We start from the raw sequence: 17,812 nt of genomic DNA on the forward strand, positions 1-17,812 counted from the left end.
ACGTAAACCTTGTTCAATTGAGCTTGCCGCTCTTCGCTGACATGAGTACCCGGGCAAAGAGTCTACCGGCCCACAGGCGGCCATTACGGTGTGGTGACTCTGCAACTTCTGCTCTGGGCTTAAAAACTGTAAATATTGATTGCTTTCACAGACCTTGAAGCAACTGCTTGCAGACCAAAACAATGGAAAATGTTTTGTAAACCATATTGGCCACAATCCACGTCAGACAATGCGATGTGAATGAACACGAGAAAAGCCCGACTTTCAGGTAGAAAATGATGTTTATTCAGAAGCATACAACCACATTAGGAACCCTTCTTTCTGTTAAAGTTTTGCCTTTAAATTCTGCTTGCCTTTAATTCCGTTTTGTTTAGTGTTGCAGCTGCTGGAGATTGAATTGGAAACATGCCCCAGGGACTGTATTTAGATTGGAAATGTAGTTGCAATTGACCATTGGAGGGCTCAGAACCCTGGAAAACATAGACAGATATCGCAATTTGCCAAGCTGCCAAAGCGTCTGCTCTGCAGCATTATGGAGCATGACCAGATGTGATCTGACAAACTATCGGGCCAATTCTAGACATTTATGTAAAACTTGATTTCTCTTGCTTTTGGCATACAAAATCATAGACTTCAAACTTCAAGCCCAGATGCTTGGCTCAAATTAGCAGTGTTGGATCATTTAGTTTGACCAAAATATATATAATTTTTTTTTTTGTAACCTGCAGTTCAGTAATAGGGGCCAGAATAGGATGAATGACATCATAGTCCCGGTAAGAGCGGTATGCTATCATAACCAGTTAAATCAGCTCCTTTCACTCCCGTTAAAAACAGTGAACTCAACCCCAGTGCAGCAGTGACGGTTTCTCACCAGAGGAGCTTGTGATGTTTGTGCTTCAGAGGTACAGAGTCACACGGTGCCACCGAAAATATCCTGCTGAGGTCAGACGGTGTCATGTTTAAAGTTGAAACCCCATTTCTGGAGGTATTAACATCACTGTCACCATGTTGTTCATGTGTCATTGAAGTGACTCCATAGTTACGGTGGGAGACATCGATTCTCACAACGTCTGCTGTCTTTGTAGTCTTTTATTTGTGCACGCAGTTTGCAGATTGTTAAGCGATCGTGAAGGTCATATCTCGTACATTATGGTGTCTATGTATCTGAAATGGAAGCAGGCAAGCATAGCATGCATAAAGGAGACTGTTGCCTGTAACCTTCCACACAGAACCACAGCTTAGCTCTAACACGGACAAAGACAAGCCTGTCTGCGGTAAATAGTACAGGGTTCTAATCATCCGTCTACTTCCTAGAGTCTTTCCTGCTTCTCTCTCTCCCTGCATCGCGCTGGCCCGACTCCAAGGTACAATAGAGTCACTCTAATTCACAACAGTCCTCCTCTAAATGCAACTGTTGTTACGGTCGCTGGAAATTAGGCTGCATATATACTTTGGCCTCCAAGGGAGTGCTAATGTCGGGGTCTAAGGAGCAACTAAAATGAACTGAGTTTTATAGAAGTTAATCACTCAAAGAGCAAGCTGATGAAACTTTAAATCGAAATGAGTCGACCTGAATGTGAACCCTTATACATCCATACATTGGGGAAGTAAAGCAATACACGTCGCTAATACAGTGCTTTATACAGTATATTAGATCATAAAACCACAACAGGGGGACAGCCGTATAGATGTAAATGTGAGTTCACAATGCCATAATATTAGAATCCACCAACATTTTAATAAATGCCAAAGCATTAATTAAACCCTGATGGGGAACGGAGGAACATGGTCGAATTTAACAGCCATTTAGTTGATATTAGAAAACTTTTGTAGAGCGTTATTAAAACTGTGTTACATTCAATGGTCAAAAGGTTGGACTCTTAAAAGTGGAAAAATCCTCTTCAGTCTTTTCCGACTGGCCCAAAGACTAACCCCCAATTAATTTCCACCTCTGTCATATTAATCTTATTATTTTTTGTTGAATTTTCCTCTGCTGCTGTTTTCACTTATTTAGTTGGCTTTCTTCGTCACATCTTCGTATTTTGTCAAATCTTTTCTAACGTCGCCGGCATTTTTTCTCCTCCTTTCAGTTCTTTTCTAATTGCTTTCCATTATGGCAGAAAATAGCTGCTGTCGTTCCTTTCCATCTCGACAGAATGTTCCTCTGACTCCCTTTTCTTCTTTTTTCTGTGTCCTCCATTCCTCCAACGTTCTTCCTGCGTCTCCGTGAGCAGCGCTCGTTACTTTCCACAGTGTCGAGTCGCACATCGCTCGCAATCACCCAACTGTGCAAAATCGTGTTCATTCTAAAACATTTCTTTGGACCATATGAGCTCATAATAACATATAGAGTCCCCACAGTGTAACACAATGAGTGTCGGCAGAACGACATCAGCATCTAACCCCTAAACCAATCACATTTTTAATCCTGTGCCCTTTCCAATTAAGTTCTACCACTGATCCTTTCTACAGCTTCCCCAAAGCTCCTCCCTCCCCTCCAAATCTCTCATGACACCAAAAATATTTCATTTGTGTTCCCCCATTCCATCATCTTCCTGTATTATGGTACAAAAAGAAAATACCAATTAACCAAAATATATTGCGTGTTATTAATCAACTCTGGCTCACTATGTATATTAACTTTACATTATTAATATTGCACCCACACACACCTAAATAAATGACTGTTCAGTGATGGATCAATTGTAATTTGACTGCAGCACACACACATGATTACGTGATGATTAGATGAGTAAAAGCGTTGTTGAATTAATATAATTTATTTATATTCCTAATTTTGCACATGCTCTATCCTCACATTGTATCTGTAGCTTAGAAACAGCAGTCAAGATTCCATTATGTGTGTGTGGTCGAGGGTTTTGTGGTTATGTGCCTTCGCTAACTGATGCCAATAAACAAGTACACAACATCTGCACATAGTCTGTGCAATCTGGGGGCTGCACAGACACAACAAGATGTCATGGCATTGCCCAAAATTACCAAATGGATGAAGGCGGAAGGGGCACACTTTTGGTTCTGACACACAAAGTGCCCATCTTTCCCAATAAGCACATTTTTCAAGAGGAGTGTGAGAGGTGCACACTTTGATTTGTATTTGACATTGTGTGTTACGAGCATTTTTCCACTCTCATCATGAGTAATTTAGTTCAAACCAAGTCAGTGAGGGTGGGAGGTGTGTGAGCGTGCGTGTGCGTGTGCGTGTGGTGGCAGTGGGACAGCCAGGGTCATTGCCGGATGATGCCCCGCAGCCGACAGCAGCGAACCGGCCAGAATCAGTTTCATACACTAACTTGAAATGTGTCCTATAGAGAGGTGTTCTTGTAATGGGAAAAAAGAGAAGTCCATAGCTCATTGTGGGACAGAGGGGCTGACGGAGAGCTTTTTTGTCCAAGGGTGATGCATTCACACCAGCACCCCCACGTCCTGTCATATGGAATGGCGTGAACAGTCAGATTTGTCATTAGATGTGGCAGCTATATTCACACATGGTGGGTCTTGCTGCAGTAATACTTGGTTTTACTGTGACAACATTATGCTATTTCAAGGCCAGTGCTCCAATTGAATTGAAATCCTCTGTGTAGGAAAGAAAAAACGTGAAATACTCCAGAATAGGCCGCGGCGCAGACAGTGAAGAATGCGAATTCAGTCTTGCCTATCAAGACCATTAAGGTCTATCTGATTGTTTTTTAATGCATTCACTCCGGCCTTTTTTTTCTCTCCATTTACAGTCCGCGAACAAAGGGACTTCTGGTCTTTATCCACCCCTCGACCCCCACCCCTCCCCTGTCTGATCACTTCATCCTCCACCCAAACCCACGCTGACTCCTCTGCGCTCTTTCCTCCTCCCCGCCTCTCGCTTATGTTCCTCCCTCCCCCTCTCCAGCGTGTCCCCTAGTTTTCTGGTAGCTGTGTCTCTTTGATAATCCAAGACTCTTTGAAGACTCCAATTCCACGCTGCTTGCCTTGGAGCTATTGCACCTACAAAAACAACTGTGTGGGTGTGTGTGTGTGTGAGTGAGTGAGTGAGTGAGTGAGTGTGTGTGTGTGCCTGTAGAGAAAGAGGGAGAGAATAGAGCATGAGAATGGAGGACATAATGGTGGAGAGGAAAATAAAAACAGTTCCATATGCATTTCCTTTGCAACGGCTTCAGTCTTTATGGTTTCATGCTCGCTGCATACACTGAGAGGTGCACTTCTTCATTGTCATATTTGTTGGTGCAGCTCATTTTTTCTCTGCCTTCAGAGGCAGCAGCTCATTGATTCCTGCATACACGCCCAAAATGCCAGAGCCAGGATGTGCTCACATATTGTAACTAAATGGAGAGTTTGCATGAACATTTTGTATCTAACTCTAGATTTTAGAATAAAAGAACTATAGGTGTGCGAAACTGTAGTCTACCAGCAGGAACACACCTTTACTTCTCCTGCCTCCTTCTGTCAGACGCTGCAGTGAGGTAAAGGGAATGAGTTGGCTAAACTTAAAATGCCACCGTAATCAAAATGAATCATTACTTGTAAAAAAAAGAAAGAAAGAAAAGTGTCTCCTCTCCACATCCCCTCCACTTCGTTTCGCTGTCTCCTCCTCTTCCGTCTCTGTTTCTCCATTGTTTCAGTCTCAATCTTTAGTGGCTCTTCTTCCCGTCTCCGTCTCCAGCCCTACCTTTTTGTCTCTAACGTTCTGCCGCTCTTTGGCAGAGCAGCTTGCCATTGGGATTTAGACAAAATTGAATTGAATTATGAAGGAATTTCTCTGCAGTACGATTGGCATCATTTCCTCCACACAACAGAACATCATTCTCATATCTCTGTGTGGGGGAATGAAAATAGGCCGTGGACCATTCTTTCTCTCATCCTTTTAAATTGAATTTTTCATATCACAGGGGCACTGAGACATCAGCCATTTCCTTTAACATGGGCAGAAAACCCATTTCATAATATCTGAGAGACACATAGCTGTGATTCAATAGGAAAAGTCTGGCCTCCAGATCCAGTACACATACGATATACCTCCGGATTGATAAACGGGGCCACATAGGTTTCCTGCAGCTTGAGAAGTTGAGGGTATTCCAGTAGAATATACTCTAGCTGTTTGGCTTCACAACCAGTTAAGAGCCCCGCATTGTACACTTAATGAAATTCAGCTCCAGCTCATAACCTTAAAGATTGCTCTCTCTCTCCACCTGTCTCTCTATGAAATATATAGACATCCCATAACCTCTGAAGTTTTACCAGTTTACTTTTAGTACAAGAAAAGATACCGCACCCTTCTGTAACCATCTTTGCATATAGCAATGATTATATTTAGGTGCTTATTATCCCCATTCTGTGTGTCTTCTTCAAAGGTTTGCGACTCGGGCGCCTTTAACGGAAATTCTGAATATTCAGCATGTTTCAAACCGTTTAAACAATACTTCTGTCATAAAAATGTTTAGAACCGTGACAAATATGTATATGTAGGACATTGAAAGTAAGGTGGCATTTTCTTTAAGTACTTGTTGGTTTCAACTTTTGGAAATATGGGATTTTCTCTTCATAGCATTGAAATATAGAGGGACACATTTAAAATACTGCAATAAGCACAACTTGTTTATTTAGTTCTTATTCCACACCACATCGAGTGCATGTTTTTATTTGTCTCTGGAATTCAAGAGATGACTGGATTGATTGAATATCTTTTTTAATGATTAATTTATAAGAAATTATGCAATATTTGACTTTGATCCTGACATGTTTAGCAAGCAGACAAAGTAGCATACATAAATGGAGATTCGATGAAAATGTTATGAATGGAGTATCAACCACTTTGGCTTAAAATCCAGAGGTAATTCCTGGAAGATTAAATGCTACCGCAAGCTTTAAATCTAGACTAGATATTAAAGGATGTACTATTATTCAAATTCACATCAAATGGAGGTACTTTTAAATCTCCAGGGTACTATTTTACTATAATATTAATAGTTGTAATAATATTATCTTTTGAGTTATATATAAATATATATATACAATAAATGTGCCTTGGTATTATGTTAATATTCTGTAATATCTCGCTATGCACTGTATAGATTGTCTAGTGCCACCATATGTACCAACCATTAAGCCGCCACTTGCTGTGAAATACAGTACGCCGGGGAATCTCCTCTACAGGCTAGTTAACGTACAGACAATGCGGTCGCCAGCTTGATGACCAAATGCTCACATACAGATCAGTCAAAACATGAATGCAAACTGAGAGTTTGAGTTTCAAACACTAAATCTAACTCACCTGCGACTCTGCTGGAAGCCTGCTCAAAATGTGGCATGGGCGATGGAAAAGCTTTTTTCCCATCTGCATAAGTACCAGCAGCCCTGTGCACTAGCAATCAGTGAGAGTTGGCTGGATGACAAGGCGCCTGACGGCGGAGTGGTGTCAGGTAGCTGCAGGGCTTTTACAGTGGACCGGGAACTTGGTGCTATGTGAGAGAGCACAACAGCACTGGGGTCCGCGGCCCTATCAGGGCTCAGTGGTGCAAATCAGCAACGGCAATATTGATGCTCTACAGCCACCAACATCCTATCCCTGTTGCTCAGTGTCAGCCATTTGCCCCGGGAATCCCTTTTTTTCATTCCTTCCTTCAAGCTGCAAGCACATTTTTATTTCTTGTTTTTTATTTCAAATCCAATCTTTTAGGACATACTGCCCAAACTGTTATTTGCAAGTGATTAGATATAACCATTAACAATAACCCATCTGCGTCAGTTGTTGTGGGAACGACATAGGCGCGAGCACATTCGCAAACTGGTGCTGGTTTTTTTTCCAATACAGACACTAAACAGCAAGCCGCAGGCTGGGTGAATAATGGAGATGCATCCTCTCACTCTTCACACCATAGCAATATCTAGTCTCCGTGCAGAAGTCCTCCATCACACCAGACAACATTAGTGACAAGGGTGGTTGATATATGTTTTTTTTTGCAGCAGCAGCAGCGGCAGTCGCAGCCAGCTAACAGGGCTGAGGGCTTTTCTGGACGTGACGTCACTGTTACTGTATGTGTGAAATTGCAGGTGGTGGAAAGGACACTTTCTAAATGAGAGATCCCACCACACATGAATGTGTTTTGGATCTGATTTGATGAATCCAATAATTATTTTGATGTTTCAGCCAAAACGCTGATACGTGTTCTCAGTCTCAACACAACCTGAAATTTCTCAAGCCCCAACCTCATGATTGAGTTCACACATCAGTATTTACAGTTATCTGATTATGCCGCGTTCAAGCTTCGTCACATTGTGCTGTTTTAATATCTGATATATAGTTCAGAAGTTGTCAAATCTCTCAATAATTAAAGTGTGGTCTTTCTAATTCACCCTCCTAGATGTATACTCTATGTGTACATATTCACATATTTTACACTGGCTTGTACAAATCAATCAATCAATCACCCAGGTGGATGGTAATATTTAGTCCATTACGTATTGCCTTGTCCACGTAAAGAAGGACATATCAATCACAATATACACATTGCTCTCTTTGTGGAGAGTATAATTTCATCAAAACATTCTGATGATTATCATTATCAATAAAAATAATAATGTATAGTAACAAGGAATATTTATATTCATACAGCACCTTTTAAAACAAAGTTTTTAAGACAAACTACTTTAAATGGTTGAAACTGGAATAAAAATAATACAATACCCAAAACTAGAAGGCCATTTTTTTTAAAATAGATACAAACGTTTTCCTTTGGTCTGTGAGGTAAACATTTTCAAGGTGTGTGCATGCAAACTGTTCATAAATGTGATTCATACGCGGTACGTCATTCCAAGTCGACTGGCTCAGGTACTGATCCGTGTTTTTAAAATATCCCCGTGGTGTAACCGCGAGGTTGTAGTCAGGAAATAAAGGTTGTCATTCAGTTTGGGGGAACGGTGCTCTCTCTCTTGTCATGAGCGTTATGTTCAAGACAGTAAAGCAGCGATATGGCAGCTCTAAGGTGATGGGGTAGATGGTGTGTACATAAGCGGAAGATCTATGGTTCTGAATAGCTCGAGGCAAAGAAGCGGCCTTACAGCAGCTGCCATTCTCATTTTTACGATATATAATGTAGTTGAAGACAGCTGATGTGCAATTGTACAAAGGGGAATGCAATTTATAGAACGAAACAGTGTACGTGATCACTCTTCGTTTTACAATCCACCGTGAATCACTGTACCTCGTCATATCACTCATACAAAAAATAATGACAGTGTCTAACTGGCAGCTTCTCTTTCTGGCTTTTTGGCATATCAGCAGTGGAAATATTCAACTGTATCCATATGGGGTTTGGAATTATTCTGAGGCAGTAGGTTGTATATAATGTTTCTGGCCAGCTGACAGGGGGAAAAAAGTGTCTCCAAAGGGCTAAAGGAGTAGGGAGTGGATGATTGCTGTGTACTGCTACTTTGAAATGTGTCCTGGTCGCCTTGTAAAGACAGAATCTTGCTGCATCTTTCCATCTGCGTCGGGATTGTAATATAAGGCATATAAATGAGGCCATTTTAGCCCAATCTAAATGGGGCTATGAATTCAGATGTCATCGTAAATGTCCCCTCTTTCATTCTCAGCCCCAGAGCTTCTTACTCCTACCACAATGCCCAAACAATCTCCATCTCCCGCCTCCAGTCTCCCAGAATCTAATCCTTCTGCTTGTCCCCTGCAGCCAAAGCGCCGTTCGTGTCTGCCTGACCAACTCCCCACTCCTGCTCAGGCTCCCCTTCCGTGCTTCTGTCTTGCTGCATCCCTGCAGCCCCCAAGGCCTGGCGAAGGATTTGTGCTCTGACTAAAAGGAGAATCTATTCCCCATCTCTGCAGCCTTAGCTAGTTATCATACCCAGGAAACATGCCGACTCTCTGGAGTGATGCCTTAAGGAGAAGTTTAAGCAAGAATCCGTATTTAAACAACTAAATACCCCCAAACATTGAAATAGCCGTGTAGCCTCAGCGACCCCGAATCATATTTTAAGAATGCACCATTGTGAAATATATCATGCCGGTGATACAGCCACATGAGTCAATAGCAAGTTCAGTATCACAGAAACAATAGCAGAATAACTCGCTATCCAAACTTCCTGTTAAATACGGTCGGCTTCCACACTTTGTACTGTTCTATTGTAAGAATTTGAATAAGATGAATCAACGTTGTTTACATTTTTTGTGAGAAGCGATAAACAGTGTGTTGTTATTTGCTCACGCAGTATAGATTCACCAATCAAAGAGCATGTGTAATAGAAAGAAAACAAGTGCAATGTCTTCATCCCCGAAACCTCCCATCGCCCTCTTTTTTTCCATTTGTGCACCAAGCATACCAATTACTACATTACTCACAGATACAAGTCGTGGAAAGTCTTTATGTTCTGATATTTTTGTTTATTTTCCATTAAATGTTAGCAATAACAGAAAAATCCAAATCAGATTGCCTAAGGCATGCTATGTATGATTTATTGACGTAGCGATGTAGTAGCACAGTGGGGAGAAAAAGAAGTATATGATGCACCCCACATCTTAAAACAATCGTTATATAGATGAAAGCCCAAGAGATGCATCTGTGAAGTAGAGAAATGTGACGGGGAGATGAACAGGTTTCTGGAAACATTCTGAAGCCCACTAACAGCATAAAGAACAGTGTTGATAGCACTTACCTAAGCCCTAAAAGCATTTCTCAATATCTGGTGTGTATGTACTAAAAGGCTGATGGTTCGAATGATTTTCAGCATGGATTTGTTTGCCAGAAAAGTGGTTGAATGGTAGAAAGCACAGACCCGTGGTATTGATCTGGGCTGACTGGTGCAGCCCCGTTCTGCTGTATCAGTGCTTTCCTGACTTTTACGAGAGGTGTTTGTGTGCGGGGGCGGGGGCGGTGGCGGTGGTGGTGGTGGGGGTGGGGGGCTGGGAGTGCGCTTGCACGTGCACCATAAGGAGTCATCTTTCTGTTTTGGATCGGTGGCAAGTAGCCATTAGTAAACTGATCTTTGGAAGAGGAAATTTAATGGTCTCCTAACTGTATTTACAAGCCATTCAATTTGATAAAGGGTGTGATGTTGAATGATTTATGATTTGCCGCTCTGCTCCTCTTCAAGCTATCGAATTCTGGATTTTATCAGTATTTTTATTCCTTCATCTACTCTTTTGTTCTTCCTATAATATCTCATCAGGATAACAGTGAATGCCGATCTAATGTTATATTCCAACGCTGGCGAAACACTGACTGTGTTTCCAAAGCTCTGTTTTGGTCTTTTTGTTGAGATCTTCTTCCTTTTTTAGAAATAAACTGCAGAAATATTATCTGGCTTTCTACACAGTTAAACATCAATATTAAAATATGGAGATAGAAAGTAGCTCACTGGGCCTACTGATTAGTGTACCAATCATTGTCATCAGAATAATTTGGCACTGGAAGATTTAGAAAAATGAAACTTTTGTCTGATAATGATAATAACAGCAATAATTGTTATTTTCACATTGAATCTCCATGACAACTTATGACACTTTTCATAGCATTTGCAGAATATGTATTACGATTTGTAATGGATGGAGGTGGATTATGTATAAAGGTTTGACAATAATACACATCATCTGTCCACCGTTGATTTATTTCTGTACATACTGTGCTACACCTTAATTTTGAGCTCTTGTTATGAAGGGCAACACATATAACAGTACAATTCTTCACAATTTGTACCGTGGGTCTAAACCTACGCTCTTTAATGTTCTTAGATGAGGGGTTTTACATCACGATCAGTATTACATGCCAAAAGCAATTTGGTAGAAGACACAATCTAATTCTTGAAAGGTACATCATCTTATTCATTATTTTAGGCATACATTGCAATTACAGGAAAACATCATACAGCATATTTAAACACATGTCCCATATTTAGGTATTTAAACTCTGCGGTATAGTATGATGTATCTCAAAAGTGTATGTATTCTGAATTTGTTCTGCTGCTGCTAATTTGCACACTCATTATAAGTCTGTAACCTCACTCTGTTCATATATTTCTACCTTATATAATCTGCAGAATAATAACAGTGCAAAAGACTGTTTAATATTTAAGAGTGTTTAATATTTAATACTATTTTTTCGACTTTTCAAGAGTGAACTTTATGAGGCCAGCACAATTCAGACGGTAGTTTCAAATGGTAATGTTGTGAGCTGTAACTGTTACCATACAACCTGCTGAGTGTCTCCATGGGAGCATCAAACGAGAGAGGAGGAGCGGAGTTGAACAAATACTTTACTTGCGTCGAAGATACTCATTCGCTTCATCTTCTCCCGGTTTTTTCAGCACCCCCATCGGCGAGTGACCTTCTCCACCGCCAACCCTGTGCAGGACCTGCAGGACGCCTCTCAGCACAGCTACTATGACAGCGGCTTGGAGGAATCGGAGACTCCCAGCAGTAAGTCATCTTCTGGTCCTCGCATTGGACCCCTGACCCTGCCTGAGGACCACTACGAGAGGACCACTCCAGATGGCAGCATCGGAGAGACCGAGCACCCTGAAAACGGTACGCTGACAATCCTCCTCCGTTCTGTCGCCTTCTCTATGAATATGCATTTAAATGTAAATTACTCTAATAGGCTCTTTTTGTGTGTGTGTGTGTGTGTGTTTTGGGTTTTTTTTGCGATGGAGACATTTGTGGTAAATTTGTTGTTGTCGCTCTCTGGCCATTTTAAAGTGGAAATACTGTGGCTTGCTGTGTTTGTCGATCACTGTGTGAAATGTTATTGGTTTTTAAGCAGACCTGTGCTTGTGTAGGCGGGTGCGTGGGCATACATGAGTGTGTGTGCGTGTGTCTGTGTGTGTGTGTATGTGTGTGTTACCAGTGCCTCCATCCTCCTCATCAGCAGGTCCACTGTCTGACATCCTTAATGACCCTCTCTCACAAGTGTGCTAATTAAAAAGCCCAACTAATGGAGCATTTGCCCTCTAAATAAATCTGAACCATGACATCAGTGCAGACAACACTGTGTTTACTCAAAGCCTTTTCCTCGCCACAAGCTGGACCCATGTTACACTGCAGCTCACTGTAGGTGTGCAGGAGCCCTCGTTTTGAGGCACAGTAATCAATCCACAGGCTGAACAGCGAAGGTCTCAGCATAGGTCTATATAAGAAATAAAGAAAATCATAACCAATGCAGTCACTGATATTTTCTGAGCTGTGTATCGGTAAATTAATTTTGCCACCTTAAGCTGCCAAACATAATCCATTTCCTGTAACACTCTACGATAAGTGATTCACACGGTGCATTTCCAGACATTGTAGTGTTTTCCATTGCACCGCTCTCTGGATTAGAGACTTTTACATGACGATGGTCTCGGCCTTCTCCCTGTCTTTCATTAGTGGTTCTGCGTGTTGTACACATGGATTTTTAAAGGGAAGTAATACGGCTTTTACTGCCCCGTGCAAAATGTGGCATGTATTGGCAAAGACTTGATCGAGCTGTTGATCAGCATTGACAAGCACTTTGTCACAGTGTCAGGGAACAAGACACAGACGTACCTTTTGTCAATGGGGCTGTACATCCTGAGAATAGAGAAAGATTCTGTATTTTTTGGTGTGTGTGTTGTTGTTTTTTTTAAACAAGGAAAAGAAACTATTTAAATCTCAAGCACTCCCGGGTTGAAAAACTTTGCAGGATCAAAGGCTAAAATGTGTCACCGTCAAGCCAAAACAGCAGATGACAAAGTTCTATTATTAGTGTTGGAGTGTTGCGTTGTGATGCCTTGCTACAACTAGACAACCGTGTTGGATCTCATTAGCTGGCTTATTCATCTGTATTGCAAATGTTTATTGTTTATTTATTTATGTCAATTAGTGACACCATTATTCAAGGGGGGGGAGCGGTATAGCACAGTTCCCTCTGGCTCTACAGAGGTCAGAGATTGCTTAGCATCCCGGTTAAGACATATAATTAGTCTCCCATATACAGGCTGTGTGCTAAACAGTTGACTATTTCCGTTTGGTCTTTGCACTTTCGATGTGTAATATGTGCATTTTCTTTTCTTTTTCTGTTGTTGTAGCTGATTATTGTATTTCTCCCGTCTGCAGAAAAAAAAACGTTTTTGTCAGACAGGGCGTTCTTTGTTGTGAGCAGCAGGAGAGCAAGTTTGTGAGTGGAGATGGAGCAGTTAAAGACTGAAAAGATGGCACAGGATGGGGGAGATGTTAGATTGTGGCAGGGAGCGGGGACTAAGAGTGTCTGACAAGGAGGCAAAGCCCATAGGATGAGCACATAGGCCAGGGAGATGCGAAGATGAACTGCTAACCAAGGATAGACCTAATTAAAATGTGATTCCCACTTCAGGGAGATAACAGAGAGCCCACATAAAATGAAGGATTAGACAGAAAAATCTAACGAGACAGAGGAATTCCTCCCCAGCTCCACCTGAATGGTGGCGTGAAGTCTTTTTTTAAAGCATTTGAGTGACAGCGTGACAGGTTGTACTGGTGCAGAGCTTTGTTCATTGCAGCAGAGATGACTGACAGGCTAAAAATGGGGAGTTGAGCATGACGTGTCACTCCATTTAAGTAGGATAAAACGCAATATACGAACCCAACGACCGTCTGCCTTTGCACCGCTGGGCCCCAGAAATATTAACATGGATGTGTGTTTTGTTGTACAAGTTGAACTTTGACAGTGGGGAATCTACCTTGTGAGAGTGTCAACGGTCTGCAGTGGAGAATGATGTAGTTCATGATTTATTTTACATCCACTTTTGGAAATGATGGTGTCAGTCACACCGTTACTGTGTGCGTGTCTTGTGTTAGCCTGGGATTGACTCAGTCCATAGAGTCCTTCACTCAAGACCAGACCTCCTGTTCTGAAAAGCCAATGCAGAAGTGTCTTAAACTTGCGTTCCCTCTTCTAGCCAGCAGGGGGCGACTCGTCTGGATGCTAAAAGGAGACCGATAGTACAGGAAGTCTATTAGAAAAGGATGCTACTTCTCACTTGATTTATTCCCTCAGTAAAAAATGTTGAACATATACGTTTATGGTTTCAATCGCTTGTTTTTAAATCTTCTTCCATTCAGCATGAAGTTAATTTTGTAAATTATGGCCCCATTTAGAGAAAGAAAAATTATACAGCACAGTGGGCGGTAGGGTGGGGCTACCTTGTTATTGACAGGTCACTACCAGAGCCATGGTCACTTCATCTCACGGGTTGCATAAAAACAATATGGTGGCGGCCGCCATCCAAGATGGCGACGGCCAAATGGGTGACATCACGACGACTACTTCCTCATCTGATATAACGTCTGTGTTTAAGACATGCTCATATTAAGGATATTGATGCCAACGATTGTGTATCAGCAAATAATAGATTAACGTAGTTGACTCTATCATATATAATGTTGTTCTATGTCTTTTGAAGATCCTTGCAGACTGAGGTCATATGACCTTGGTTGGATTGGGTGACAGAGAGGAAGGAGAGTGTGTGGTCTGTAACCGCCTCTGGTTCACTGAGGTAGACATCAACATGTTCCCTGGTGGTACTCGGCTTTGGAATTAAGAGAAGATTCAAACTCCAGTAATAACATTTCTAATATATGACGTGGATGCTGCTTGATCTGCAGCGACTAATTTCTTGAGTTCCTTATCCCGTATGCTTGAGCAGCTGCTCCCGTTTGGTTTTTTTTTTCTAATTCTTGTCTTCAGGCTGTGTTAGAGTGCACTCCATTTCAGTTTCCCCATGTGTATTCCCCACTCTTATGTTCGCGCGCGCGGCGTGCACGTCGCTCGACTGTTGGTTAATCTCGTCAGAAATGTTTATCCATCGGCTGCGCGTGCGTGCATGTATATTTGTTTGCATTGGTGTGTGTGTGTGGGGGGGGGGATGGGTGTTGCCTGAACCCCAATCTCTAAATCACTTTGATTACAGTGCTGTTTTACTTTAATAGACTCTCATCATAATCACGGAGCTCTTTAATTCTTTTTAAATTCATTGCTTCAGACGTCTTGAAAACTGCTCATCTTGTGTGCAGGATTTTCCCTCCAGAGTGAAATCAGAGGACTGGTCTGTCCCTGCGCCGTGTCTCAGGCACCGCTGATCAGATTTTGATTAGTGGTTGAAAGTGTGCCTGAAACCCGGTGGTGATCGGGAGGTGCAGTTTGACGAAATGTCCAGCAATGTTAATTATTCAGATATTTTAGTGCCAATTGCAAGTGATAAAAACTTTTTTTTTTAAAGATGTTTCCGGAGACCACCCAAACTGTCCCTGTTGGGGCTGTTTAGAGGTCTCGATGGTCAATCACTGCATTAAACTGTCACTCAATATTGCTTTACATCCAATTAGCTGACGCTGAATGTATTATCTTTAATCCTTGAGTTGACTTTGTCTGATTTAGTTTCACATTGTCTCTCACGTCATTGCATCAGCTGTATATCATAACAAAAATAAACATTGTCAGTTTATTTATTGTTGTATCTACATCAACCCAAGCCTTTGAGCGCATTCTGAGCCCCAGCACACACCTGGAGCCACATAACTGGAATTATTTGACCTCCTCCTGCCCAAGAGCCCTGGGCGTGCATCATCCGGGCTCCTCTGGGACACAAGTTTGACCGGCAATCCCGTCATGTCCAGTCCAACCTAGACAATAATCACTCTTCTGTGGATCAGTGGTTAGGCATGTTGGCTGTGATATGAGGGTTAGCACTGATATAACACAGGTGGATTGAAGACCAGCACACACACACACACACACACACACACACACACACACACACACAACAATAACTCATTGACCACAGATGGAGGAATTTTAATGTGGCCGGTTGCCCAGCGTGAGGTCTTCCTGGGTCTTCCTCTGTGCGGACTCACTGCCATATGGGCTATTGAAAGGGCTGAGATAAAATAGAGTAGATGGCGTTTGCATGATAATAAGGTTCTTGAGTAATGCTGTCTGATTTTCCGGCCTTAGATCTCTCCTCTGATGCATGTGGCGTTGTATATTTGTTCTTTTTGAACTCCTGTCAGGGATTTTCCTCTGCTTTCAGTGCTTGCCATATCAGTATCATACAGGTTTAGCCATTCCTGCTTTGACATCATGAGTTCCCTCTGAATATCCGGTGTGTGGCTTGCAAGTGTACAAAGCAAAGGAAACATTTTGATCAAAGACAGATGTGGTGGAAGACGATGTGCAGACAGAGAGGCGGATTGTCAGCACGATGGGCCTGGTTTGTCCCATCAGTGTCAGCTTGGGCCCCTGCCCGGGTGCCAGTAGTGCTGAAGCAGGGGTGTGGGTTTCCTCCGACAGATGTCACGGTGCCCTGTCAGAGTCCCTGCCGGTTGTACTACAGAGTGAAGCAGAGCATTTCAGCCTGTACCAGCACAGTGGCCACAGTGCCAGCCACTGCTGGAACTACCACCACCCGAGCAGGGACAGGTCATGGGACTGGCAGTTTTGTGGAAGCTTCTTTCGGGGCGGGGGGAGTCGCACAAGTGGTCCCCCGAGGCAAGTTGTCATGAGTAATACGCTTATAATCCCAAGCTCACTCTAGCACACGCATTATGCTCTGCACACATCAGCCGCCGCTATTTGTTAACTCCCCCACCAGGATTGTTTGTAATTTTATTTCAGAGCAAATGGGTCACTGGAAGAGCCTAACTGGAGCAGAATTAAATTCCATGACACTGTGGACAATAGTTAACTACGGCCCTTTAACAAATGTCTTTATGGGAGCATGCAGCTGAATCCAAAATGGAACTGATGATGTGTCAACGCGTCACAGTTTTCAATGTGTCTAGATTTCGCTTCGCACAATTTGAATCCGAAAATGTGCTTCCGCTCGTGTGGTCACTAATAATGAGACCGACACAATCATCCCAAACTTTGGCCGCACACACACTACAGTGTTTGTCAAATTACTGCAGACGGGCCAGACCTTTGAGAGAAAGGACATGGTATCACAGCTCTGACCATTAACTCTGGCAAAGTATGCAATTGGCTTCATATCTTTTAGCGTGAACTGACATATTATTCATTATTGCAGCTACATGTGAAATCCCATTATTCCAATAAATCTACCGCTTGCATTTAATTTCAGACTACCTTCTTTTACACATATAAGGGATTTCTCTGTAGTTACATCACTGTGTATGATAATAGCATGTTTCTGTCATAAGCTGAAAGATATTTGAGGTGTTCTTCTTACAGTTTCAATATGTGTCATAAGTAGGAGATAAATACTGAAAAATTTAGGAATTGATGTTTAAATAATACAAATGTGTATCTAAATGTTGTTTAAATAATAAAGAACAAGAAAGCAATAATCATAAGTTATTTAGTAGAAGACTTCTGCAACATTTTCTCGGGACAGATTCACGGTCCTCTTCATTTTAATTTAGATCTGCACAAGCTACTCAGCTCTTATCCACATGTAGCCTATATAACATAGATGAAGAAAAACAGATGAGTGTTCTGAATTATGCGCAGAAAGAAAAGTCCACGCATATAAGCACACATTAGGTTCCATAAATAGTGCTTTTAACACCATGCTGCCGCTGAAAATGTCCGGTTTTAGCACTAAGCTTGTAAAATGAATGAGTGAGCCAGTATGCCTAAGCCAGTATCCCTAAGCTTTAGATGTGCTCATGTATTACTCTAACAAAAGTGGATGGCTCTCTGTACTTAGGCAAAAATTGGATAGCACGCTGCCTGCTCCAGTGTGTCTCGGCAACAGCATGCTGAAGCAGCAGGTTTGGGGGTGGTAATGTGTGTATGTGTGTGTGTGTGTGTGTGTGTAAACCCAAGCTTGAAAGTACAAG

General features: G+C 42.1%; 1 protein-coding gene across 1 annotated transcript in view; it reads left to right on the forward strand.

Annotated features, from left to right (window-relative positions):
• The window catches only part of pcdh1a (protocadherin 1a), a 70,422-nt gene that overhangs the window by 41,373 nt on the left and 11,237 nt on the right, over nucleotides 1-17,812 (forward strand). Inside the window, exon 3 of the mRNA XM_034550656.1 lies at nucleotides 11,326-11,545. Within this exon, the coding sequence (XP_034406547.1) occupies nucleotides 11,326-11,545 (220 nt within the window). The remainder of the gene's footprint in view (nucleotides 1-11,325; nucleotides 11,546-17,812) is intronic.

Source organism: Cyclopterus lumpus, chromosome 14 (genome assembly GCF_009769545.1).
Source record: "Cyclopterus lumpus isolate fCycLum1 chromosome 14, fCycLum1.pri, whole genome shotgun sequence".
Classification (NCBI taxonomy): Eukaryota; Metazoa; Chordata; class Actinopteri; order Perciformes; family Cyclopteridae; genus Cyclopterus; species Cyclopterus lumpus.